Source organism: Corvus kubaryi, unplaced genomic scaffold (assembly GCF_017639235.1).
Source record: "Corvus kubaryi isolate FWS band 111438036 unplaced genomic scaffold, C.kubaryi_AGA036_p1.0 37241, whole genome shotgun sequence".
Taxonomy (NCBI): domain Eukaryota; kingdom Metazoa; phylum Chordata; class Aves; order Passeriformes; family Corvidae; genus Corvus; species Corvus kubaryi.
Window position 1 is genome coordinate 1039402 of NW_024581071.1, and position 26857 is coordinate 1066258.

The window sequence follows — 26857 nt, forward strand, 5'->3', positions numbered from 1 at the left end:
GGAAAAAAAAGTAATATTGTTATAAAATGTCACATTTATTGCTACATTACTGTTATATACAGGACAGTTCTCAAAATCTACTTTAAAAAAGTTAGGATTATTTAAAAATTCCAAATAATCCAGCCAGCTGTTTTGACACTTGTATAAAATTATTTAAAAAAATGAAAACAATTCATATCTTGAGGCACTCAGAAACACAATTTCATCCCCCAATTGTGATTCATTTCAAAGAGCAACGTATTTCCCACCCCCAAATACTTTATTTTTTTATTTTTTTTTTGCTGGGTTAGGCATATATATATATATATTTACTATATATATAGTTCAAAACTATAATGTGTATCTGATTTAAGAACAAGGATTTCAGCCACTTAAGTACATCTGGATTTACAGGTAGGCAGCATAAACATCAAAAGCAAGGACCATTTTTTATTTTAAAGGCCAAAAACCAAAAACAACCCAAAACTTTCTACAGGGTTAAAAATAAACAACTTCTGGAGGCATCTCCCATCTGCTCTCCCACCCCCCATTCCTACAAAAATATAGAGAAAGAACATCCCAGGAATGCTTTGTTTCCCTGGAGAGCCGGAGCCCTCGGCACCCAACGGGTCATTCCCACGCGTGGGGCTGGGATCCTCCCTGTCCTGCCTCACCAGGTGCTTCTTTCCCCTCTCCTGGCACACGGCTGGTGCGTGGCTTGCCATGGCTCCTTCCCTCCCTAGTGGCTCCGTGTTACAAGGTTTGCTCAAAAGCTGGTGGGTTCAAGTGATTTGGGAAGACGTGGGCCCGGGAAGGGGGACCCGCGGTGTCCCCACTCACTGCTGCCAGGAGCTCCACGGCTCCCCCGGGCACAGCCCAGGGATGCGGGGCACGGGGATGCTCTTTGGCAAAAGGCCTTGGTGCCAGGACACCCCCTTTGGAAGCAGAAACCCCTTTGCTCTCCTGAGCTGGTGTTGCAGCCACGCAGAGCCAAGGTGGGAAGGGAGAGCCCGGAGGAGAAGGAGGGGTACAAAACCAGGGGAACAGAGAAACCAGGACTGCCTTTGGCCCTGAGCTGGGCTGCAGATGGACACACAAGGTTTGGCAGAAGGTCACGTGGAGCCTGCACCACCCTCCTAACCAGAGCCCAGCTCCCCGTGGGAGTCCTGCAGGCCAAGGCACAGCAGTGCCGGCTCCCCAGAAGGGCTGAATTGTCCTGGAAATCAAAGTACAGAGCACCAGGTCCCCCGACACCTGCCCCAAGGGCAGGAAGAGGCCGCTGTGCTGTGGGACACCAGCAGCATCCACTCCCAAATTCTCCCGCCTGCATCCCAGCCGATGGGCAGCTGCTGGCTTGGGCTGCCCCTCTGCAAAGGGAAACAGCTCAGAGATGCTGGCTGGAGAGATTGGGGAGCGTGGGAGGAAGGCAAACACTCCTTCAGGCCTGGGGCAGCTGAAGGAAGAGCAGCCCAGCCAAGCCTGAGGCTCAGGCGTTAGAACAGAGCAGTCTGGGCAGCAACAAGGTGGGACAGAGCTTCTCCCTTCAGGGGGCTGGGGGGACGAAGGATGCTGGCAGCGCCCCACCAGCATCGAGCAGAAGGCACAGGAGGGTGAAGGGTGCGTGAAGGAGCCCCAGGACCAGGCCTTGCCCCCTCCAGTTCAGTGCTCAGTATGAGCTGGCTGTTCCTACAGTCTCATCTGCCCCCTCCCAGCTCCAGAGCACAGGTCTTGAAATGCTTTTGGAGCTGCTGGGAGTGAAGCTGGACCCTGAGGGCAGCAGGGAGCAGCAACTCGGCAATCAGGGACAAGAGCAGAGTGAACAGGCTGGGCTGGGATCTGCAGAGCCTCGGGAGAGGGAAGAGGGATAAGATTTGCATAGGATTTAACAGGGCAAAGACCTTGTGCAAGCTCAGGGTACAGAAAACAGGCCTTGCTATTGCTGGTGTCGGGCAGGAATGGGGGAGTCCAGTGGCCAGGGCTTGCTCTGGGTTAGCCAGCACTGCAGGCTAGGGGCTGAAGGCTTGTTCTGGCCCAGCTCCATCCCCAGCTTTGCTTCACCTCCCAAAACCCACGGGTGGAACTGGAGCTGGTCCGGGGTCCCCAGGATAGCACAGCAGGGCCTGCAAGAGGAACTTGGGTTCCACTGGCCGCAAAGTTGGCAGCAAAGCTCAGGGGGTTGGGGGTTTCCAAAGCCTCCTGTTTCTCAAGCCCCCACAACTGGAATCACCCAGCAAGGGCCTGAAAGGCTCTGCTGGCTTCAGTGGGGACACTGGTGAGACACAAAGGACCTTGGAGAGCAGTTTCTGCACCGAGTCTGGAATTGCAGCCTCCTGAGGAAACCCCAGCTAGGTTCCATCCTTCCTGCCAACACACCTCTGTGGGACAGCTGTGAAAGCAGGGGAGCAGAGAGCCACGAGAGAGGCTGGCTGGGGCTGAACTCCAGGCAGGCTGTGAGTAGGTCTGCCGGAGGGTCACGGGCAAACAGCTGGAATTCTGCTCCCTGGGGCTGTGAGCAGGAGCAGCCAGGCTGCCACTGCTGCCTGAGCACCAGCCCACGGGAGGCTGCAGCTGCTTTGCTCTGGGGCAAAAGCAGGTGAAAAGGGAGAAAGAACAAAAATCTGCAATTTGACTGTTCATAGACTGGATTCCAGACACTCCCCAGTACTGTGGCATGTACAGCTTGTGTGCAGGGAGGCAGGGGGCTGGCTGAGGGGGGAAAGAGGAGGCCCTTGGGCTGGGGACCCCAGACATAAGAAATGCCCCATGGCAGTGTCCCAGTTCTGCTGCTTCACTGGGATGCAGCCTGGGAAAAGAGGAACTAGAAGCTGCACAGAAGGGCAGGCAGCCCCCCTGTCTGATGAAGGAAGCTTTGGGGGGGCTCAGTGGCCCCCAAAGAAGAGGGCGCGTGTCCCCAGGAGCAGCCATGCAAGCAAAGGCTGAGAGAGGAAAGAGAAAATGGAATAAATGGCACCCTACAGCATGTCACCCACCTGTGACACCTCTCCTGGCACTGGTGTGGGGGACACGCAGACAGGCAGGTTTGGGGATCTGTAAGATCCCAAGTGGAATGGAGCAGAGCTGCGGGCTGGGCAGGGCACAGACCTGGCTCTCGCTGACCACAACACCTAAAGACAAGAGTTTCATGGCTACAGGGTGACATTTTGGGGCTGGGCTGGTGGTTTTTGGGGACAGCACCCAGCAGCGGTCGTTTTCAGAAAAGCCACTTCCCCTGGCAGGTTACAGGCACCATATTCACACCGAGCCAAACACGCTGGCAAGACAAAGGAATTTTTCCTTGCTGCTCTTCCCAGTTGTTCCCTGAGCACCTGGAAAGCAGAGATGCCACTGAGGCCACACTGGGCTGGCACACAAAGCTCCCACCCTGTGCCATCGAGGCAGCTCCAGAGACAGCACTGCCACCCCCTACATTGTGCTTTTGAGATGATCTCTCCAAACCCTGGCTCTGAGGGCTTATACTCAAGGATCTTCACCCAAGCCTTGCCATGGAAGGAAGTTGGCCGGGTTTGCTGTCAAAATAACATCTTAAACCACCTAAATGCAGCTGAAAAGCCCCATTTTTGTTGCAATGCCTGGGGATTCAGGGATGGTGAGAAAGGCTCTGGCTCATCAGGATTCCCTCCTGGCCTTCAGGACTTGGAGGGGATGAAGAAGTTCAGCAAAATTGTGCACAACTCATAAATCTTCTCAGATTTCCAATTTTGTTGCATTTATGGATTTTTCTTGACTAGTCTCTTTAAGTCCCGTTGTCCATGACTGCCACCTCCAATTCTTGGGGCAAAATCAAAGGGTCTGGGAAGCACTTTTAAATATTTTTTGTAGGGTTTCAAGCTTTCCAGGGCTGGGACACTGCTCCATCCCTCCCAGTCCTGGGGAATTGTTCCATCCCGCCCTGGTCCTGGGACACCGCTCCCTCCCTCCTGGCCCTGGGACAGGGGCACTGAGCCAGCCAAAACCCCTGAGCAGTGGGTACTGTGCAGCCCCAGCACGGTCTCACCAGTGCAGCAGGAGCTCTCATGGATGAAACAAAAAAGCAGCTGCTGAGCCCTCCGATTTGCACTCCAGAGCATGAATGGGAGTCAAGGCTGTCACACACAGAGGAAAACCTCATCCATCTCCCTGCGCGCTGCTTCGGCAGCCAGAAGAACCCAAGGGAGGGAAGTGTCGTAACCTGATGAGCTGATTAGGCAAAAATGTGTCTGTTGACACAGGCAAGAAGAACCTGGGCTACTGGAACCACTGAGCTTTGCTGGCCTTCCCAGGGACAGAGCTGGGGCTGCTGAGGTCTCACTCATTGGCAGCAGCAATCTGGGGAAAGCCAGGAGCACCCAAAAGCTTCAGAGCGATGCTTGGATGTTGGGGAGCCCCAGGGCAGGGCCAGGGGCAGCAGGGACAGTCCCATCCTGCCCTGGCACTTGGAGTGGCTCCGTTTGGAGCTGCTCTAGGCACTGAGGCCACAGTGCCCAGGTGTGGGTTGGAGATAAGCACTGCCCTGAGCACTTCCAGCAGGGTTTGCCAGAGCACAAAGCACAGCCATGAGCATGGAGGAGCACCAGGTTATGCCAAAGCCTGGGGTTGCTGGGAAGTGCCACAGGACCTAATCCTGTTTGCCAGTCCCTCCCTTTCCCCGTGCCAAAGCAACACAGCTTCCCCAGGAGCCCAGGCTGGAGCAGCACAGGGGAGAGACGGACCCTGCAGGGGAGAGGGGGGTCCCCACATCCCCCCAGACCAGCACCCGTGTCCCGTGCACCATCCTGCCTGACTGGGCTCTGCAGAGCTGGGAGGAACCAGGCACAAAATGTTTCAGAAGGGGAAGGAGAGGGAAGAAACAAGAGTAGATTCCTGCTGGATGTTTTTCCATGGCCATCTCCAGACAGCTGCTGCAGCTCAGCACTGCCCAGCACCTCTTTGTTTGCTCCACACCTCCGGGGCACCCAGAGGGGCTGCCAGGGATCCTCCTCCTGCTGAGCACACCAGAGTGGTCTGGAGTGACTGGGAATCCCTCGGAGTGAAGGGATGGCTGGCCCAGCTTGGCTGCTGGAGCACATGGTGCGGGACAGGCGCTCCTGCTGCCCTCCTTCTCAGTGCCGAGAGAGAAGCCCACGTGCAGGTGACAGTGGCCACTCACATCCCACGGCACCGTGCTGAGCTCAGTTTGCCTCCAAGGATGCTCGGGAGATGTGACAGCAGGTGACAGCAGGGTGAGAAGCCACCCCTCTCCCCGAGCCAGCATTTTGCATTTCTGAGGGTGGTGGCTCCACTGCAAGGAGGAGGGATCCTGCTGCTCGTCATGGCTTTGCCGAGGGCTGGAGTGAACCAGGTCGCTGCTCCTTTCCTGCCTCCAGCATCCTCAGGTCTGCTGCTGCCCGGCTTCCTGGCCCTGTATCCTGCTGCTGCTGCCGTGCTCCGGCTGCCTCCGCCTCTTGCCAGTGCTCCAGCTTTGTTCAGTTGGTCTTTGTTCAGCACTGCTCCTGGAAGTGCCTCCGACAGCTCTGGCATGTGGGAAGAGGCTTCCCTCGTGCATCCATTGCTGCTCTGCTCACCTGGAAGCGCCTCAGTCCCTTGGTTCTCCTCCACTCGGGGCCTGCTCTCTCCCAGCAGCTCATCCTCCCCACGGCGACGCTCTGGGACAGCTGTGGCCACGTCCTCTCCCACAGGGAACCGCGGGGCCTCGGGATCTCCGGGAATAAAGCAAACCTCGCCGAGCACCTCGGCCACCGCCCGGAGGAGCGGGAGCACTGCTGCCACTTGCTTTGCTGTTTGACTTCCTTTTCCCAAATCAGAAGTGGCCGAAGCAAAGAGATGGTGAATTCAGCACATGAGTTTGTTTGTTTTTTGTCATGGAAGGTACAAGCCAGGCAAGGAAGAACATTCCCTCACTGTGGCTACATTCGCTTTTAGTGGCTTTCCGAGCCGAATCTGAGAATTCCTCTCTTTATATCCAGTCTCTCTTAATACAATTTTAATATTCTGGTTGATCCTAAAGATGCAACGTTAACTATAGAAACAGCAGCAGAAAAGCGGAGGGTACAAGACATGTTTTTATACAAAAAAAAATTTTTCGTTGCTTACAAAACATATGCAAAAGAAGCTAAAAAAAACCAAAAGGCATTGCTATTTGTTCTACATAAAAAATCTCATAACTAATGTTCTTTTTTTTTAAAAAAGAAATATCAAGCTTAGGCACAATTTTGCTGCTGGCTGCTTGTGAACAAGCCAAGAGAACACGCCACCCCCTCCTAACTGAGTGATATGTATTGACTGTTCTGCACTTTATACTTAAGGCAATTTTTTTGTTTCCGTTTTGTTTCTGACAAAGTGTTTTTTCCACCCCTTACGTCACGCCAGGATCCGTCTGCGTGTGTCAGTATGAGCAGTACTACAGTTTATGGTTCAGCAAGGTTGCAGGTCACACCGAGGGTTTTCTTCCTACAGATCTCCGTATCCAGAGGAACAAAAAGATCTACAAAGAAAATAATAAAAAAAAAAGGAAAGTCTGAAGTGATAGAAACCCAAATGAGAATAAAACTGGCTCCTGCTGCAGCTTGTCCCCGCAGGGCTGGACAGGGCTGCAGCTGAGCTTTGTTTTGGTCAGGCCATCCCCAGGCACCCACTGGGGCAGGGGACACCAAGGGACTGTGTCCTCCTCTGTGCACTCCATGGGATCAGCTCCTGACCTGCCACTCCTGGATCTGCTCAATCCCCCCACCATCTCTGCACTGCTTGGATAAACAGGCTCAGATGCTCCTGGGTTCTCTAAAAACAGCCCATCGGAGCCTGTGCCTGCCACAGCCTCCCTGGGGGATTTTCACCTTCTCTGACTCTCTTGGCATTTCTGGGACCTGCCCATTCCATCTCATAGAGCTGCAAGGAAAAGGAGTTGCTGGTTTCCAGTAGCCAACTGGGGCAGGACTGGGAGGTGCAGAGCAGAGCTGAGCCCACTCAGAGAGCTCCAAAATCCCCCCATCCCAGCAGTGGGGCTGCACCCTCCTGTGGGCCAGAGGCTTTGGGTGTCCATGGGGCACATGACACACAGAGAGAATCATGGAATGGGTTGGAGGAGACCTTAAAGTTCATCCAGTGCCACCCCCTGCCATGGGCAGGGATATCTTCCACTGTCCCAGGCTGCTCCAAGACCCTCCAACCTGGCCTTGGACACTGCCAGGGATCCAGGGGCAGCCCCAGCTGCTCTGGGCACCCTGTGCCAGGCCCTGCCCACATGCGAGTCATTGATTTCAGGTAAATGAAGCAGGGCTGGTGCTGAGGGAGCGGGCTGAGCAGCCGGAGCAGAGCACGGCATGTGGGCACAGGGCTGGGGATGTGGGATCACAGGTGGGGAACGGTACCTTTACATGTGTCCAACAGGGTTGTGACCGTCTCCTAGACCAGGATGTGAAGCTGAAAGTGTCATCTGGGGGTCTCCTACCACTCCGGACACTTTCTCCTCTTCCCGACGCTTCAAGCAGGCCGCTTTTGGGTTCAGATTGCGCTCTGTGCCCAAAACAGGAGGGGAGGGGAGCAACCTCAGTGTGGGCAGCAGCACCCCAGAGGGACAGTGGGGACAGAGTCCCGGGCAGGCCCATGGACCGTGTGAGGAGATGGGCTCCGTGCACCGCTCGCTGCTCCCCACAGCGAATCCAGCCAGGCCCCTGCTCGAGCAGAACCCAGGCCCAGCTGCACCCCCACGCCAATTTAAACATGGCATCATGGAATGGTCTGGGTTGGAAGGGATGTTAAAGCCCATCTTGTTCCAATCCCCTGCCATGGGCAGGGACACCTTCCACTATCCCAGGGTGCCCCAAGCCCCCTCCAGCCTGGCCTTGGACACTGCCAGGGATCCAGGGGCAGCCACAGCTGCTCTGGGCACTCTGTGCCAGGGCATCTCCATGTGCTTGTTACAGGAACCCCCAAGTGCCTCAGCCAGCACTCAGAGCTGAGGACTGAATTTTCCAAAGCTGCTTAATGGAATCCAGGTGCCAAATTCCCATTAAGCATGAGCGGAGAGGGAGAGAGGAGCCTCAAATCCACCCTGGGCCGGGGCTGGGGAGAGATCAGCATCCAGAGGTGCTGCTGGCACTGCAAACACACACCTCACACCGAAAGCAGGAGTCAGGACAGAGAAGCACGAGCATGCAGAGACAGGGGGAGAGACAGGCCCCGAAATGCACCTGCCAGTGGTACCATACCTCGTACTTGCTGCTCCAGGCCCAGAATGACCTGCACCGCTTGCTGTAGGATGATCAGTTTGGTCTGTGCTTTGTCCGTTTTTAAGTGCATCTGGCACATGCGTCCCAGTTCTTTAAAGGCCTCGTTAATGTCCCGCACACGCACCCTTTCCCTGGCGTTATTGGCCATTCTCCTCTCCCGGTCCCTCAGATCTTTGTCCTCCAGTGACAAGGCCTCGTCTGTACTGCTGGGTTCATAGCACCACAGGGGTTAGTCAGGGGGTGGCACCGAGGGGGAGCTCTATGTTGCCGTGCTGGGAGTGCTCCGGGTGTCCACTGGAAACGGCCCAAACGGCCTCACTTTGCAAAGCCAATTCCTCCGGGTGCTTCCCAGAGCAGCCCGGGCTGTGTCACCTCTGCGAGCCAGGGGAAGGTGCTGCCAGCACAGGGCCAGGTGCCCAGGGGGCTGGAGGGGGCACTGGGGGCAAGGGCAGGCAGTGATGGAGCATCGCCACCGACACCTTCTACGCTCTGCAAAATTATGCCTTCCTGTTTGTTTTCGACTGAAAACTCACAGTTTGGGGGAGGGTCTCCACCAAAACCATAAGGTTTGTCCCCCAAGGAAAGATTTTGGCAGGAAGCAAATCCCTCTTTGTAAGATCTCCTTCCCAGATTCCATCTGCAGCTCCCAGTGCAGGTGTTTGGAGCAGTGGTGGTGCTGCAGCAGCAGGAGCAGCCTGGCCTGGCACCCTCTTAGGGGCCGGGGCAGCATCGAGAGCAGGAGCCAGGGCTGCTCTGAGGATCAGACTCGGATGCAGACACTGAATCCCGATCTTTCCACACAGCCAGAAGCCCACCAGAAGGGGTGATTGTCTTTTTCAGGCACAGTCAGAAGCTCTGGGAGAGCCCCACTGCTGACAGCTCCCCAGGGATGCCCGACACAGGCAGGGATGGGGGGAAACAAAGTTGTGCTGGCAGCATCTTGAACTGTGGCCTTGCCCATTGCCTCGAAACCCCCAATTTAAGCCCAGACGACCTTCGCCCCCAGAGCAAAACTTCTTGCAGGAAGACACCTATCTGAGGAGGGTCCTTGGGTGAGAGCTGACACTGGGACAGCCTGTGGGGATAAGCCTTTAGCGAAGAGGGGCGGCAGAGTCAGAGCCTTCCTGGAGAGCCTCCGGACAGTGTACAGCCGTGTGAAGGGAGAGCAAGGGCTCCCGGGCAGGCATTGGCCTGTGTGGGACAGAGGGCTGCCCACTGTCCCTGCTGCACCCTCTCCTCGCTGCCTTGTCCCTGCCTGTGTCCCCTCCTCGCTGCCCCAGCTGGCACTGCCACCTTCTCTCCTTGCGCCCAGGACGGGCAGGGGGATGGGGCCATCCTGGCACCTGTGCCCCCCACAGCAGGATCCCACGTCCTTCCTCCAGCACAGGCCAGTGGCTGCAGGTCCTTGCTGGTGGCCACAGTCCTGGCTGGTGGCTCCCCCAGCAGGGACAAGGCTCGGATGTCACAGCTGGGCAGGACAGAGCCGTCTCCCCACCACCAGCACGTACCACTGGCAGCTGGTACTGTGTGAGGAGGGGCTGCTTCGGCTGCCTTGTGCCCCTGGGGGTCACCAACCAGCCTAAAACTCCTCAGTCTCCTCCCTTCCCTTCCTGTAGCTGCTGTGGCAGCGGGAGGATCCTGGCAGCCCTGGCTGGGCACACAGGGACCTGATGGCCCCGCTCCCATGGCAGTGCTGCCAGAGGGGTGCGAGGGTGGGATTCTCTCCTGGAAAGCAGCACAAACCCACAGAGGGGACACTGCCTGTCTGCACTAACTGCTGAGGGAGCCTGCAGGGCTCAGCCACCTCCCTGGCTGCCTCCAGGAAGGGTTTAAAAAGGGACAAGCGTGGGAGACCAAAGTGAGCACGGTGCCAACTCTGCCTAAGCCCTGCCCCACCCTCGGTCCTGCCTGGCATCCGCGAGCAGCAAGTACAAGGTAGAGTGGGACCACCGAGAGGTCACGGCTGGGGACTGTCTGTAGGAGATCGGAAAGAACAGAACCAAAAAATAAAAACTCAAAAAAAAAAAAAAAAAAAAATCAAAAGAAAGGGGAAATTAAAAAAGAAGACAGGAAAAAATATACATGTTATGAAAGGCAAAAAATTACAAACTGAAGAGAGGCACAAAGGACTCCAACATCAAGGCACAGCAAGGCCAGCAGAGAGGAGCACAGCCAGGCACAGCCCCCGACGCGTGTTACGACAGCTCTGCAGAGAGAAAGGAGTTATCCTGCCCCGGCACGCCCGCCGCGGGCCGGAGCGGGAGCGGGAGCGGGAGCATGCACTGCGGGGTGCGGGACAAAGCAGCCACGTCCTCGGAGCGGAACAGCCGCCCCTCGCTTCCCCTCCCTGGGATGGGCGCACACCCCATGGGTGCACACGCGTGTGGAAGGAAGCGAGGGTGCCCTGAGGGTGTCCCGGTGAGGGGCAGAGCCTGCAGGTGCCCGCTGGCAGCTCCGGGCTCGGAATGCACAGTGCCCCCAGCTTGTGTCGGACACCAGTGAGTGCAGGCAGCGAGGGCTGCTCAGCCCAGGGCATCCTGCTGCCCTCGCACAGCTCCCATGGTCCCAGGGCTCTGCCAGGTGCCACACTGTGGGGACAGGGGCGTAGAGCCCCGTCAGGCACACAGAAGGGACAGGAACGGGCTCTGTGCTTGGAGCAGCCCTTGGAGACGGCAGAGCTGGACCCCTCTGGGAGATTTCCTGGTGGGGTTTCTGTCACTTTGCTGGCCAAGCACGGAGCGCTCCTGGCTGCAGGGAAGCAGGACGGCACAGGCGTCCCCGCGGGACCGGCATGCAGCACACGCGGTGGCAGCGGGGGACAAAGGAGAGAACAGCAGGGATGGATGCAAAAAAGGCAAAAAAAAAAAACCAACATAAAAAGGACATCGACAGCCTTGGGTTGGTCCCCAAGGCTACAAGGGAGAGAGACAGTGCGAGGCACCACAGCACGTCACAGGAGACAGACAGACAGACAGCCCCGTGCCGATCAGATACGTAAAATATCACCACTCCGGGACCCTCACTGACCTCTAACTTGTTGCTCCAGGTTCAGTATGACTGATACGGCCTGGTGTAGGATTAGCAGTTTGGTCTGCGGTTTTTCGCTGTTTAGGTGCAGTTGGCACATGCGTCCGAGCTCTTTAAAGGCCTCGTTGATGTCACGAACCCGCAGGCGCTCACGGGCATTATTGGCGACCCTCCTTTCTCTCTCTCTCTCGGCTTTTTGCTCTGGGGGAAGAAGATCGTCCTCCTCATCCTCATCTTGACTAATGGTTTAAAATAAGAACGAGACAGGGACATTCCTCGCGTGCACTCTCAGCACTGGTCAACTCACAGACAAGAAACACACGGTGAGGCACCAAGATGCCGAGCCCCCCACGTGCCCTGCCAGGACCTGCTGGCCTGTGCCACACGCAGGCACACGCAGGGGCTTCGGAGAGAAGCAGTTAAGGCTCTTCTTCTGCCTCTTTTTTGTTGTGTTTTGTTTTTAAACAGCAAAGAAAGAAACCACAATGTGATTAAGGCCTGAGCTTGTTGCTGGGAGAGTGCAGGGCAGCCCAGACAAGGTGAAGGCCAACACTGGAATCCCCAGCTGGAATTTGGGACGACGGAGCCCTCTGCCTCCAGGGCAGCAGCGGCGCTGGTGCTGCCTCTCTGGGCACCATCACCCTGGTGAGGTCTCCGAGCTGGTGGCGAGGCTGCAGAGCAGCCAGCACGCTGAAGGACTCTACCTGAGCCACTGCCACTCCTCTGGCTGGATGTGAGAGAGGATGCAGGAGCCCAAAGCAGAGAGCAGAGATGCCCCAAGGCAGGGAAGGGGTCAGACTGTCCCTGCCTGGGGCTGAGCACTCACTCCTTCCCTGCACAGCCTGCAGGTGAGTGCAGGATAAGGTGCCTCCCTCTGCTTTAGGAGCATGAGGACGCCTCGAGGCCACAGGGACAGGAGCCAGCAGGAGGGTGGCAGGGACCCTTCCCCCTGGGGCAGTAGCAGGAGCCCAGGCTGTGTGAGACCACACCAGGCTCCAGGGTGGGCAGGGGCTGGGGGGGTCTGTGCCGCAGGGTGACCCCAGGCCAAACCGGGCCAAGCCCAGTGCCCCCCAGCCCAAACACCCCTGGCCTGGGGACAGAGAAAGTGAAGGGAGAGACCTGTTCAAAGAGCACCTTGTTCTGTTCCGGGAGGGTTTCAGCTCCTTCTTCTCCTCTTCGGAGTTATCTGCCACCGACGTGTTCTCTTCATCCTCCTTCTCTTCCCTCTTTATCTCGCTTGTTCCTGAGGAGACGCTGCTCCGCCCCAGCCCCCCGGACAAGCCTGCAGAGAGAGCAGAGCCACACCCAGGGTTTGAGGGGCCTGACCTACACAGCAGGCTGGGGGGTCCCCAGGCCCTGCTCCTGCACTGGCATCCCAAACTCATCCTGCATTGTTGCTCCACACTCAGGGAAGATGGAGGGGTGCTGGCTCTGCCCTGCTGACGCTCCCTGTTCTCCCCCTTACTTCCCGGACCCTCCAACACAGGAACCCAACCTATACAGCAGAGCACTGCGAACTGTGCACCCACACCTGGCAGGGGGACAGGAAAATACAGGTCAGACATGTAGGGTTAGATGGAATACTGGGAAGGAATTGTTCCCTGGGAGGGTGGGCAGGCCCTGGCACAGGGTGCCCAGAGCAGCTGGGGTTGCCCCTGGATCCCTGGCAGTGTCCAAGGCCAGGCTGGATGAGGCTTGGAGCAGCCTGGGACAGTGGAAGGTGTCCCTGCCCGTGGCAGGGGTGGAATGGGATGGGCTTTAATGTCCCTTCCAAGCCAGACCATTCTGGGACTCTGTGAAACCTCTGGAAAAGGCTCCAAGTAGAAACTGCCCCGTGAATGCTGCAAGGAAGCACCAGCCTTGCAGAGACATCCATCTCCTCCGGGCTGCTGCTGCACAGGGCAGGACCCAAACCCCACAGGTGATCCCCACGCCTCCCAGCAGGTGACCCTTGGCACAGGTAACCCCTGGCACAGGTGAGCCCCATCCTGCACCCGTGCAGAGCTGCCTTACCACTGTAGGTGTCCTGCTGCCTGCTGAGGTCCGGGAGGGAGCTGGGCTGTGATGGAAGTGTCACATGGTTGTGGAGCAAGCTGGGGTTGCTGGACAACCCATCTTCGGGGTGGCCTCCTCCCACCTGCAGCACAATGAGCAGAGCTGTGTCATGGCCAGCGGGCAATGGGGACAGTCAGCCCAGCACAGCCACCCAGGGACACCCTGGGGCTCCACGGACCGGGCTGAGGCACAGCTCCCCTCACGCTCCCACACCTGGGGCTTGGGAATGAGGGAGGGAAGAGCCAGCCTGCTCCAGCACAGCTCCCCAGGGACCGTGGTGGGGGCACTGCAGCCCCCTGCTCTGAACAGGAGCCGGACCCGGCCCAGAGCCCCTGTCAGTGCTGTGCCCCCCGAGGAACAGCCCCTCTGTAAGGCAGCACACCGGAGAGGACGCGTGTCCTGTCTCCACTGAGCACCACTCTTTCTGCCACCTCCCAAGTGCCACCAGAGAAAGGGACATCCCAGCAACATAAACTTGGCTCCAAAGGAGCTGGAAGCAAAGGGTGAGGGCCCCTTCTGAGCCCACGGCCCCGAGGCTTTGCTACACAGGCTGGGGAGTGACAGGATAGAGCCAGCCCTGCTAGCTCCCCAGCTGGCAGCAGCCTACAGAGGACACACATCTCATTCCCAGGTCAGGAGCAGAATCCAGGGAGCCTGGAAGGGGATCACAACTGGTTCTCTGGAGACGTGTCACTGTTTGCTGCAGCAGGCAAGCAGCTCTGCCAAAAATGTGCTGCTGTGGTCACCAGCCTCTAGACAAGAGGGGACCCAGGTGACCCAGCACAGGACCCCAGCATCCACATGCTCAGGGAACCCTGGATCCATCACATTCCCTTGGAGCTGGAATGAGCCCTCACACACCAGCACTCCCCACGTGCACAGAGGGACACGGTGCCTGCCCAAACCATTCAGAGCAGGGAATTCCTGGTGACACCTGGCACTCTTGTACCCACTGAATCCCTCTTCTCCTCCCTGCATATCCCAGGGATGCCTTGAAGTTGTTTTGAGGGATTTCCAGTCATGTTGCAGGGAAAGAAGAGCAGCTCTCTCACCACCTCTGCCTGCCCTGAGAAGGGGCACAAACAAGGGAAGTGCACACGGAGCTTGTGCCAAGGGTGCACTCAATGTCCCCAGAGCAGCTGTGGCTGTCCCATCCCTGGCAGTGTCCAAGGCCAGGCTGGACGGGGCTTGGAGCCACCTGGTCCAGTGGGAGGTGTCCCTGCCCAGGCAGGGGGTGGAACTGGATGAGCTTTGAGGTCCCTTCCAACCCGAACCACTCTGGGATTCCATGACTCAACTCTCCCTGCAGGAACATGGGGAGTGACTTCTGTGCATGTCACCCACGCAACGCTGCCAACACCTGACCCAAGCTGGACCACACTGAGCTATTCCTGCACCAAAGGCAACGTCCCCCTGAATGCCAGGGCACCCCGCACGTGACACGTGTCCCCAGCGTGTCCCTGCCAGCTGCCACAGTGCTCCCACACTCACCAGACTCGGGTGCCTGTTCCCCAGGGCCATGACCGAGGCGGGGAAGGCCTGGCCCAGGCTGCCCACGGCGGCACTGTGGGGTGGTGCTGAGCCCAGCAGCCCGTGCATGTCCCCATGGTTGCTGGGCATGGCAGAGGTCTGGCCCACGGCGTGGTTCCTCAGCACGTGGATGGCTTCGTCCAACCTGTCTTCCATTTTGTTTTGCTGGAAGGGCAGGACAGAGACAGGTCTGTGTTAACTGCCCCATCCCTGGAAGTGTCCAGGGTTGGAGGGGGCTTGGAGCAGCCTGGTCTAGTCGGAGGTGTCCCTGCCCATGGCAGGGGGTGGAGCTGGATGAGCTTTAAGATCCCTTCCAACCCAAACCATTCCATGATTCCAATCCAATTCCATGACTGCAATCCCATAAAGCCAGCAGCCTCCTGCTGCCCTGCACTGCAGAGTGGCTGGTGCCAGTCCTGGACTCAGGTGCCACAGGGCAGGGATGGAGAGAAATAACCCCCCCAGCCAGTGCCATCACCTAAAGGCACGAGGGGCCACACAAGTGGAACTGCTCAGGGCAGGGAGGCAGAAACCTGACAGGAATCCCTTTGGCTGGGCCAGAGCCCGGGATGGGCCTGGGCTGGGGCCAGGGGGAGGGTGCCAGGCTGCTGGGGGACTCCAGGCCAGGGAGGCACCACCGGGCTCTGCTCAGCTGCTGCCACCCCAATATCCACCCCTGACCAACCAGCTGATCCCAGGCGTTCAGGGGAGAGGATGTCACCCAAAAACCCTTCACCGCCAAGCCCCGAGGGATGAGAGAGAAAAGGAGAAGCTGGAATTTTTGGTGCCACTCACCAAAGTGTGGAGGCTCCCTTCGTAGCTGGGAGATAAGGCACCCGCTCCACTCGCCCGCGGCCACTGCGACGAGCCTGGGGACAAACGCAGGCTTGGGGACCGGCCACGGCCATGGCGGCCACTAGATGGGGCTGGCAGCTGGGGCACTGCAGCGGCCACCGCGGCACGCACGGCACTGCTCCGGCACTGCTCGGGCCACACCAGCACCACACGGGGCTGCACGGGCCACTGTGGCACTGCATGGCACTACATGGATCACCGTGGCACCGCATGGGCCACTGCAGCACCTCACGGGCCACCACAGCACCGCATGGGCCACCATGGCACTGCACGGGCCGCTGTGGCACCACAGGCTCTGCATGGGCCACTACAGCCCCATACCATTCCCCGTGGCAGTGCAGAGGCCACCACGGCACTGCTTGACAGCTCATGGGCCACCACAGCACTACATGGGCCACCAGAGAGCTGTGTGGCACCACATGGACACTGTGGCACGGCGTGGCACCACACGGACACTGTGGCACTGCGTGGACACTGTGGCACCGCGTGGACACTGTGGCACTGCGTGGCACCACATGGACACTGTGGCACTGCGTGGACACTGTGGCACCACATGGACACTGTGGCACGGCGTGGCACCACACGGACACTGTGGCACTGCGTGGACACTGTGGCACCACACGGACACTGTGGCACTGCGTGGCCACTGTGGCACCACATGGACACTGTGGCACCGCGTGGCACTGCGGGCTCTGCTCTGGCTCAGCCCTTCACACCTCAGGAGGTGTCCAGACGTCCCCGGTCTCAGTGACTCGCTGTGACCTCGGGGCTAGGTTATGCTGCACCCCAGGCACAGAGGGCCTGGGCACCAGCTCTGCTGGGCACAGCGGGACCTGAGCTGCCCGAGGGGACCAGGAATGGGCTTTCAGCATGTGCTGAACATGGGTTTGAACCACTTGGTGGCTTCCCAGTTCTCGCTGCGCTTCTCCCATGGGAGGCAAATCCAGCCACAGCCTCTCCAAGATGGGGCACTCAGGGACAGGGTCAGGAAGGGCAGGAGAAGGTCCTGGGGTTGCTGCCAGCCCTGGGCTGAGGACTTGGGTCTGACCTGGGGAATTCGCTGCCTGGGAGCTCCCCAAAGCAAACCCGGCCCCCCCTTACCCTTTTCATTGTCACTCACCTGCGAGGCCCTGTGGGGACCCGACGGGGGTGGAGGGGTTGGAGGAGAAGTTATTGCTAGAGTGGTCGGGGGAGTAAATCTGCAGGGACAGAAGGGGGATGGTCAGCAGTGCCACCCTGAGCTAGCTGTCCCCTCCCAGTGGCACCCACCACCCACTGGGACCCCGCTGGCATCTCCCTCCCCAAACCCACAGCCAGCACAAAGGCCGAGCCCAGTTCCCCCCAGTTCCCCCAATAACCCCGGGGCCTCTCTCTGTCCCCACTGTCACCACCCCTGAGTGCAGCCTCTGCCCTTCAGGTCCCCTCTCAGGAGGAAGCAGGAGCTGTCAGGAATTGTTGCAGGGTGCATGGCCAGCACCCCTGTGCCACCGTGCAAAGATCACTGAACAGGACAGAGGCAACTCTCTGGTAACCCAGTGAGACCAGTGCCCTCCAGTCTGAACCAGCACATGCAGGGCAAGGACTACTGGGACCTGCAAGTCCTGCCACGAGGTCTCTGTAGGGTGGTCTTGGCAGAGCAGCACCAGGCTGGGAGGGCACGAAGCTGGAAATGGGGCTGCAGGGCCACCACAGCCTGCACTGCCTCAGATTCCCCATCAGTGCCTCAGTTTCCCCATCCACCAAAAGGCACCAGGACTGAGATGGCAGCACACGGAGAGGGGAAAACCCTCCCTCAGAGGCTGCCCTGGATTTGGGGTGCATTCACAGCATGTGTCCATATTTCCTGCTGGGTAGAGGGTCCCTGCAGCAGCAGGGACCCTCAGCGGGTCAGGACCACCCCAAGCTCTTACCGAGGCCAGAGCCTTCCCAAGCGCGTCTCCGGAGCTCCCGGCTGTGGTTCCTCTGTTACCTGCCAAGAGAGGACACAGATGTCACTGCCAAGGCCCCAGACCCCAGAGGACACAGCACCCTACAAGACCTTCTCTGGAGTCACCTGCTCTGGGGTGGAAGTTTTCTGCTTTTAGTGCTTTGCTTGAAAATTCAATGTTTGTCCAGCTCGGAGCAGCTGGGGCATGGGGCACCTTCTCTTGGCAGCCTTCAGGGGGCTGCAGGGACATCTCTCCAAGCTCTGGGCTGGAGGTGTAGTGCCAACAGCAGCAATCAGACATCTCTGCTGCAGTACAGCCATCACCATGGGGCATCTCAGACCCCCCCAAACACCAACGGATGATCCCGGAGGTCTCTTCCAACCTTAATGATACTTTCAGTCTATGAATCCCAAACTTGCTTCTCCATAGAAAAACAAGGGTTTTTCTACAAATCTGTGTTGGGATCCTCATTTCCTGGGGAGCACGAGCTATTTCAGTAGCAGGTTTTGTAACAGGTTCAGCAGGGTCAGAGATTAAAGCACTGGGGGTTAACGTTGGTATCAAACACAGCACGAACATTCCCGTTCTGGATCCAGGGGAGCAGCTTCACACAGGTACAAATCCTTCCGCAACTCACCTAAGCCACAGCACCTCCAGGAGATAAGGCCAGAGCTCCTGGGCTCCTCCCAGACCCACCCCACGAGGTGTAAACCCCCAGACCAGCACCCGGGTGCTCCAGCAGCAAGAACCTCGCTGTGCCTCTTCCCCGGGCAGGGACTGCAGGCACAGGTGACACACGAGGGACCAAAGGTGTCCGGGTGCACTGGATGCCTCAGGCACCAGGTTTGCACAAGCCTTGGCTCTCCAGGTGAGCTGTGCCCGGCCGTGGAGCCAGGGGGTCACTCTGGTGACTGGCCATACCCATCATGTTGTCGGTGCCGCTGATCGGGGGCGTGTGACTGGACACTCCGTACGCCGTGGAGGCTGAGGAGAAGCCGGACACGGAGGGGAGTCCGCCGTTCACCTCTCCTGAATGCAGCTGGTAGTTCTGGCAGGGAGGGGGAGAGCGGTGAGAGGGGCCCTGGGAAAGCTGTGGGGCTTTGGCAGCCAGGGCAGGACCCAGGTGCCAGGGGAGGAGGTGCCAGAGCCATGGGACACGTTACCATGCGTTCATGCTGATGTAAACTGTTGAAGCCACTGGACTGCGGGAGCGGGGACGAGGAGCTGCCCAGCATGGCACCGTAACTCGACTGGCTCATGGCACCCGGGGAACTCCACAGGTCAGGCGAGTTATGGAGTCCGTCTGCAAAGAACCCAGAGCTGAGTGGGGCAGGGACACCGGCAGGCAGCCCCCAGCCCCCGGGGGGACACAAATCAGCCCTGGCTGAGGGGCTGGGACTGTCCCCAGCATGTCCTGCCTGTGTTGAGCATCACCCACTGAGCGAATCAGGACAAACTCTCTGGGACAGGGACAGGGACAGGAGCCCAGGGAACGGCTGGAGCTGGGTCAGGGCTGGGCATGGAGCTCAGGGAAAGGTTCTTCCCCCCGAGGCTGCTGGGCACTGCCCAGGCTCCCCAGGGAATGGGCCCGGCCCCGAGGCTGCCAGAGCTGCAGGAGCGTTTGGACAGCGCTCTCAGGGATGCCCAGGCTGGGGTTGTTGGGGTGTCTGTGCAGGGCCAGGGGCTGCACTGATGATCCCTGAGGGCCCCTTCCAGCTCAGGAAATTCCAGGATTCCATGATTTTGGGACTGCAGTGTCTCTCACACACTCCTGCCCTGAGCCCCCTCCATATTGCAATCCCTCCCATGGCCCATAACGGGCAAAGCTGCCCCTGCTCTGAGGAGTAACTCACCTGTCATATAAAAGGCTCCAGGATACACAGTGCTGGGAGGTTTCGAGGGAGTATATCCAGCTGGATCCCTGCTGTAGTCATCACCTGAGTTGGATGGATACACCTGTGGGGCAGGAAAGGGGTTGAAGAGAAGGGCTTGGTGACTCCACGGCCCCACATCCTCACCATGGCTGCCCCCAACCCTGCACAGCTTAAACTTCAAACCTCAAACTTCAGCAGTGTTTGACCACCTCTCCCACCACAACAGAGCAGCAAGTGCTTCACTCAACTGACCTTTCAAGGGCCTGGAGGGACAGGACCCAGGGAATGGCTTCCCAGTGCCAGAGGGCAGGGCTGGATGGGATCTTGGGAAGGAATTGTTCCCTGGGAGGGTGGGCAGGCCCTGGCACAGGGTGCCCAGAGCAGCTGGGGCTGCCCCTGGATCCCTGGCAGTGCCCAAGGCCAGGCTGGACACTGGGGCTTGGAGCAGCCTGGGACAGTGGGAGGTGTCCCTGCCCATGGCAGGGCGTGGCACAGGGGACAGGGGACAGAGGAGAGGGCACAGAGGACAGGGCAGAGGGCACAGGACTCCTCTGTGTTCCTGTCACCCTCCGTGGTCCCCAGAACCTGCCCGGCTCCAGCAGAAGTTTCGACTCCGCTCCAGTTCCGTTTTCCATGGTTATAACTTGTTCTGGGTAACCACAAAAGCCACCACTGCTGCAGTGACCCCACACCAGGGGGACGGGCTGAGCAGGGGCAGCGGGCACCTCAGGACCCCCCTGTGCCAACCCTGCCCTGTGCCAGGCTCCCGAGCACAGCCCCTGCTCCAAGCCCACAGGGAAAGCAGGCTGAAGGGAAACTGAGGCACGGGGGGGCTGAGCAGCCCCTCACAGGCATTGTCACAGGGGAGGGGACGACTCTCAGACAGCCCTTGGACAGCTCCTGGGACAGATTTCTGCAGCACTGCTCAGCTCTGTGATTTAACAGAACATTAAGCAGAAGAAAAAGCTTTTCCTTCCCTTCTAAATTAACCAAGCCCATCCTAGAAAGCCCTGACTGAAAATCAGCTTCTGCCAGGACAAAAACAGACTTTTCTTTTTTTAAAGCACAAATTCAACACGCAAAGAAACCGAAACGGCATTCAAAGAAACTGAAATAGCACTCAGAATGATGTGAGAACTTTTGTCACAGCTTATTTTCATCCCCTTTGATTCATTCTGAAACCGATAATCATTTTTTTTAAATCCAGCTGAAAGCAGAGGTGGGGCAGGGGCTGGGCTCTGCCTGGCACACACGGTTCTCTTTGGGAAGGAAACTTGCCTGAGTTTCTTTTTCCCCACAGCCAGCTGCTCCCTTCCAGCCCTGGTCCTCACCAGCAAAAAGGGGCAAAATTGATGGTGGGAAATAAAAGTCAGAATCAGAGAATCCTTAAGGTTGGAAGAGACCTTTAAGATCAAGTCCAACATCAAAGCAGCAGCACCACCACCACGGTCACCACTAACCCCTGTCCTCAAGTGCCACATCCACACGTTTTTAGAACAATTCCAGGATGGTGACTCCACCATGGCCGTGGGCAGCCGCTGCCAGGCTTCTTCTTGTTTAAAAACACTACCCCAAAGCCCCCCCAGAAATCCAACAAGGGACAACAGAGCTGGGAAGGGGCTGGAGCCCCAGGAGCGGCTGAGGGAGCTGGGAAAGGGGCTCAGGCTGGAGCAAAGGAGGCTCAGGGGGGACCTTGTGGCTCTGCACAAGTCCCTGACAGGAGGGGGCAGCCGGGGGGGTTGGGCTCTGCTCGCAGGGAACAGGGACAGGAGGAGAGGGAACGGCCTCAGGCTGGGCCAGGGGAGGTTTGGGCTGGATATTGGGAAAATTTCTTCATGGAAAGGGCTGTCAGGCACTGGAAGGGGCTGCCCAGGGCAGTGGTGGAGTCACCACCCCTGGAAGTGTTCAAACAATGTGTGAATGTGGCACGTGGGGACGTGGGTCAGTGGTGGCCTTGGCAGTGCTGGGGAACAGTTGGACTCTGTGACCTTTAGAGGGCTTTTCCAACCTTAATGACTCTGTGATTCTACAGGGAGCTTGTAAAATAAAGACAAAAAAAAAAAAAAAGAGAGAGGGGGAAGGGCAAATCCTGACACACTGGCAGCTGCCCTTTGTGCCTCGCTCAAAAAAGAGAATTCCAGGCCCTGGTCCAGGCTGCTGCCGGGTGCTGTGGGCAGAGGGAGCCACGCGTGGGCTGGGGGGGGATGGGGGAGGCAGCGGAGAACGGGAATCCAGCAAATTGACTTTTCCTATAATTTGATTAAATAGCGGGAGCCGGGACAGGGAATGGAGTGCAGCACGTCTGAGAGCCCCGCGCCATCTGGCAGGGGCTGGCTCGGGGCCAGGCGCCCGGCAGCTGCACCAACAGCCAAGCCAGGAACCCACCGAGAAAACAAGGGGGGTAAAATCGCAGCGATGGAGGGACCAGGGGGGCGAAGCAGAGCAGGGGGGAGGGAGTTCACCTTGCCGTGTATCCACCCTGCTCCACCACTCCCGCAACATCTCCTGCTGGATCCTGGGGGCCAAGTTTCACCACAATCCTGGCCCTGACCCCTGCTGATTTTCCCTTTTGCTGCCCAGCGCAGGGGAGGCTGTGAAAAGCCAGCTCCATCCTTCTCTGCACGGAGCCGTGTGCGGGGCCGGGCCGGGCGCTGCAGGCAGCTGGAAATGAGGGCCAGGCCCGTTCCCCAGCCCGGCCCCAGCCCTGCCCCAGCCCTCACGCCGCCGCCGGCCTCGGGGACCTCCAGGTGAGGTCATTTCCTCCGCTTAAAATCTGCCAGCGCGGCCGGCGAGAGCCGCTCCAACAGCCCCAGCGCTGGGATTCGCAGCGCTTTGTGGTCTTGGGTTGTTTTCTCCTCCCTGTTTTTCTTGCTTAAATGCAGGAGCTGGGGTGGGACTTTGGGCAAACTGAGGCTAAACAGAGCAGTGACCAGACTGGGAATGCACAGCCTGAAACAGCTCCCAGGCACTGAACTCACTGTGGCAACAAAACCCTGCAGGAACCGACTTGCACAAAATCCCTGCCTGGGTTCCTCTGGTGCCGACGCCAATGTGGGGCCACGTCCAGCCCTGGATCCTGTGCCCAGACACAGCAGCCCACGGCCAGGAGCTCCTGAGCTGCAGGAAGACTCCCAGGGGCTCCATGCCCTGAGGGCAGCCCCAACCCAGCACCTACTGCGTAGAATTGTGGAATGGTTTGGGTTCAGAGGGACCTTGAAGCCCATCCAGTGTCACCCCTGCCATGGCAGGAACACCTTCCACTGTCCCAGAGTGCTCCAGTCTCGTCCAGCCTGGCCTTGGGCACTGCCAGGGATCCAGGGGCAGCCCCAGCCGCTCTGGGCACCCTGTGCCAGGGCCTGCCCACCCTCCCAGGGAAAAATTCCTTCCCAATATCCCATCCAGCCCTGCCCTCTGGCACTGGGAAGCCATTCCCTGGGTCCTGGCCCTCCATGCCTTGTCCCCAGTCCCTCTGCAGCTCTCCTGGAGCCCCTTTAGGCCCTGCAAGGGGCTCGGAGCTCTCCCTGGAGCCTTCTCCTCTCCAGGTGAGCACCCGCAGCTCTCCCAGCCTGGCTCCAGAGCAGAGGAGCTCCAGCCCTTGGAGCATCTCCGTGGCCTCCTCGGGACAAAAGCCCTGAGCCCAAAGGCCCTGGGTTCCCAGTGCAGGCACCTCTGTGCCTGTCCCTGCCTGGCATCGCTGCTCACAGCCCCTGCACCCCCTCACGCTGCTGGTGCCTCTCGGTGCCTTTGGCATCACTCCCTGCTCACCCACCCACCCTCAGCTCCTGCAGCCGCTGACCTCGGCGAGTTTTCAAAGCAGCTCGGGAATTACAGATTAAAGCACTTCATTTTAATAAGATGCTGATTAACCTATTTATTTTGCACGGGGTCCAGCGATAACACGGGGCGGGCTCCTGCATGGGCGAGTCAGACAAGAAAGAGCCTTTGATCCGCTGCCTTTGAGGCCACTCCTTCTGCTTCACACTTCTCCTGCCGCCTCAGCACGGATCTGTCTCCCCAGGTGTGGAAGTTCAAAAACAAACCAGGAAGCCAGAGCTCCCAGCACAGGGAGGGTGAGGGAAAGAGACAAGAACCAGCCCGTGCTCTGGAAATTGGAGCTCTGGCATCAAGGGGCAGCCGAGGCAACAGCCAGGGCAAAGAGGGAGATTTAGGCTGGATGTTGGGGAAAAAATCCTCCCTGTGAGGGTGGGTAGGCCCTGGCACAGGGTGCCCAGAGCAGCTGGGGCTGCCCCTGGATCCCTGGCAGTGCCCAAGGCCAGGCTGGACATTGGGGCTTGGAGGAATCTGGGACAGTGGAAGGTGTCCCTGCCCATGGCAGGGGTGGCACTGGATGGGCTTTGAGGCCCCTTCCAACCCAAACCATTCCATGATCCTATGAAAGGCTGTGCAGGTGTCACTCAGACACGGGGAAGGGGCTGAGCTGTGGCAAATGCCAAGCAGCCCCTCCTGTGGGAATCAGGGCCCTCCAGGGCTCTGCCAGCAGGACGGGCCAAGCCCCAGCACTTTGAAATCCGAGGCCAATAAAGGCCATTTGTCGGGGGCGATGTTTTCCCCACATGTTGACTGGGGTTTAACACTCCCAAATTTCACACAGAAACTCGAGGCAGCGACATGGATTGTGACTCGAGCAGGTTTTCCCTGTAAAAACACAGACTCTTGGTGCAACTGGAGCTGGTTTCTGCCTCACACGGATCCACATGGACCCTCCAACACCCCCAGGTCGGCGAGCCCAACCTGGCAAGCCCTCGGTACCCTCCTCTCCGTCTATCCTCCAAACCCAGCACCTCGGGGTCCAATTCCAAAGGCAGAGCCTGTGCTGGAGGTTACAGCTCTGCTCGAGTGGTCAGGGAATGCCACAGCACGGGTTTCCCCCATGGATGGGGTGTTCCCTGGGAATGGGAGAGAGTCACAGCAGCTTTGGCAGGGAGTGAGGGCACATCCTCAGCACAGCCCTGGTCTGGGGACAGAGCCCAATGGGACAGAGCTCAATGGGACAGCACCGTCCCCCTCCAAGCATGCAAACATTCCAGCCAGGAATGCAGCCCCGGCCGCCAGACAGCTCCAGTGTTCCTGCAGGAACCCTCCAGCCCGCCCCAATTAGCTTTCCTGGAGATCCCATTACTCCCAGCCACAAAGACATTGTTCAGTTCACTCCCCGAACAGCCGCGGGAGCGGGGACAGCGTATTCCTGCAGGCTGCTCAGCTTTCCTGCAAAGCAGCGCACACCTGGAGCGGGCTCAGCTGCCTGCCCCTGGCACAACTGCGCTGCTTCCCCTTCCCCTGCTGCAGGACACCCGAGCCCCGGGCTCGCCTTTCACTCGCGACACGAAGTCAAACCCAGCCCAGGCTGCGGGGCACGAGGCCACGGCCCCGGGCTTCTTCCCCACCCAGCTCTCCCAAAGCTCCCCCGTTCTCCCACACGGGAAACCCTTCCCTGTCCCGCTAAAAGCTCAGCCCTCGATGTTTGGGGTTGCAGCGCTGTGGCACAGGGAGTAGGGATGGGTCCCAGGGGATGGGGAAACGGGGAAGGAGCTGCTGCCACTTACCGAGGAGGGGAGTCCAGGAGGCACCTTCCGAACCTTTTTGGGCTGTCCATCTGTGTTAGAGAAGAGAGGATCTGAGTTTTCAGAGGGGTTACAGGGAGGGGAAAACGAGCTGCAGCAAAAGTCTCCGGGGTTGGAAACTGCAGGTACTGACAGGGCTGAGATCCCAAATGTCCCATGGCCAAGGAAGCATCAACAGTGAAAATGTCCAAGGATGAGCCCCTCCAAATCTCGTCTGCACCTTTTGGGGGCAGGTTTCACAGCCACACAGAGATCCCAGGACAGCAAGGGCTTGTTGGGAGAGACTGAGCTCATAAATGTAATAACATTTAATGTTATAACCCCTCATTGGGGTTTTTTGGGAAACACTTTAACTTGAAGTGGGTTTGCAGAGAGAGGATGCAGAAAGGGAACACGTGTAGGGCTGGGCTGTATTTTCATTTGCTCCCTATACAGGGATATACTTGGGAAAGCTTCACTGCTGCAGGAGGCAGGGATGTGCTTCCCAGGGACAGACCCCAGCCCATCCCTCCCGTTCCAGCTCTGGAGGGGGACACAGTGTCCTGGGGGAAGGGGACAATTCAGGGAGGTGGTAGGGAAACACCCAGGAGTGGCTCAAGGGGAAGCACAGGCTAAATTTTTTTAGAATTCCATTTTTCCTAATTATTATTTTTATAACTATTTTAATTATTTTTTTCATAATTATTTTTTATTATTTTTCATAATTAAGGAAAGCCCTGGCTGGGGGGTGCAGGGTGCTAACAACAGCAACCTGCCAAGCCAGGGACTCAGCTGGGATGTACCTCCAGAGCAGGAATTCACCCCACAGAATGCTAAAGAATCATTTTCCAGGCTGAAGTGGCAGCACCACAGTAGGTGCCTTTTTCTGAAAAGCACTGAAAAATGCACCCATCACTGGGTCACTTCTGGTTTCACTTGTTGGGGAAAGCCCGAAATAGCAGCAGGAAAGTGGCTCTGGAGGCTGCAGGGGGAACTGTGACAAGAAACACAAGTTCTGGGGAAGTGGAGCTTGTCTTCCCTCCGAAGCTAAACTCACACCTGACCCCAGCCTGTGGTAAAAGTTACTCCCAGGTCGATCCAGACATGGGCAAGTCCTGCTTGGGAACCCCGGAGCAGGCAGGGAGAGCTCCTGGAGCAAACATTCCCTGAGTCCCACGGCACAGTGCCCGGACCTCCTGCTGCCTCCTACGCCCTGCTCCTGCCAGTCCTGCCCGCTGCAGCTCCAGGAGGGTCACCAGCCACGGAAACAGCCTCCGAGGCAGCCCAAGGTTTTCCAGGAAGGACGAGTGATGTGCAGTGTGGCTGGAGGTGTTTTTAGAAGAACCTCAAGCTTTGCTGCTTTCAGCTAATCTGGCATTTTCCAGAAAGAGGGAAACTGCACCTGCCTCTGAGCACCCCTTTGTTGAAGTTAGATATCTCTACATAGATAAGAGGTATTTATATGCATTCCCTCCCCAACAAAGAGCAAATGCCAAATTCATGCCAGGTGCACCTATGGCAACATCAGTCCCTCGTTCCCAACATCAACGCCCTCATTCCCAGCATCAGCTCCTCATTCCCAAAGGCAGATCTGACAAGGGCACCTGCCCAGGTGACAACCCTGCGGCGTGGTGGCACCCGGGGGACACGCAGCCACTCACCTATGCTGCTCTCAGCACCTCTCCTGCGAGGATTGTTGGGGTAAGAAAAATACTGAGACCCCCCTTTGCCCCCAGTGGGGGACAGCGTGCTGGGGCTGGCGATTCCCATCTCGCTGGGCAGGAAACCGGGCTGCAAACAAGGAGAGAGAAAAGCCCTTCCAT

General features: G+C 58.2%; 1 protein-coding gene across 7 annotated transcripts; it reads right to left on the reverse strand.

Moving 5' to 3' along the window:
• Window positions 1–14: 14 nt before the first annotated feature.
• Window positions 15–26857, reverse strand: TCF3 (transcription factor 3). Of its 7 annotated transcripts, none has more exons than XM_042023355.1 (13): window positions 26696–26857; window positions 25038–25087; window positions 19453–19555; window positions 18763–18902; window positions 18521–18647; window positions 17582–17640; window positions 16792–16870; window positions 15612–15685; window positions 14778–14981; window positions 13245–13368; window positions 12366–12513; window positions 7344–7488; window positions 15–6460 (listed from the first exon to the last, which is right to left on the reverse strand). In XM_042023355.1, the coding sequence occupies exons 1-13, from the start codon at window positions 26802–26804 to the stop codon at window positions 6407–6409; spliced, it is 1416 nt and encodes a 471-aa protein (XP_041879289.1). In that variant the 5' UTR covers window positions 26805–26857; the 3' UTR covers window positions 15–6406. The 7 variants fall into 7 exon arrangements, with proteins under 7 accessions (XP_041879289.1, XP_041879288.1, XP_041879287.1 ...); XM_042023354.1 differs by lacking the exon at window positions 15–6460 and adding an exon at window positions 8184–8407; XM_042023353.1 differs by lacking the exon at window positions 15–6460 and adding an exon at window positions 8184–8410.

Bases quoted from the DNA above. Each gene is read 5' to 3' on its own strand.
- TCF3 (XM_042023349.1), bottom strand. From the start codon at position 26,804: ATGGGAATCGCCAGCCCCAGCACGCTGTCCCCCACTGGGGGCAAAGGG. The intron at 18,903-19,452 runs GTGAGTTACTCC...GGTTCTTTGCAG, and splicing joins TGGAGCCTTTTATATGACAG to ACGGACTCCATAACTCGCCT. The intron at 15,686-16,791 runs GTGAGTGACAAT...GTTTGTCCCCAG, and splicing joins GTCCCCACAGGGCCTCGCAG to GCTCGTCGCAGTGGCCGCGG.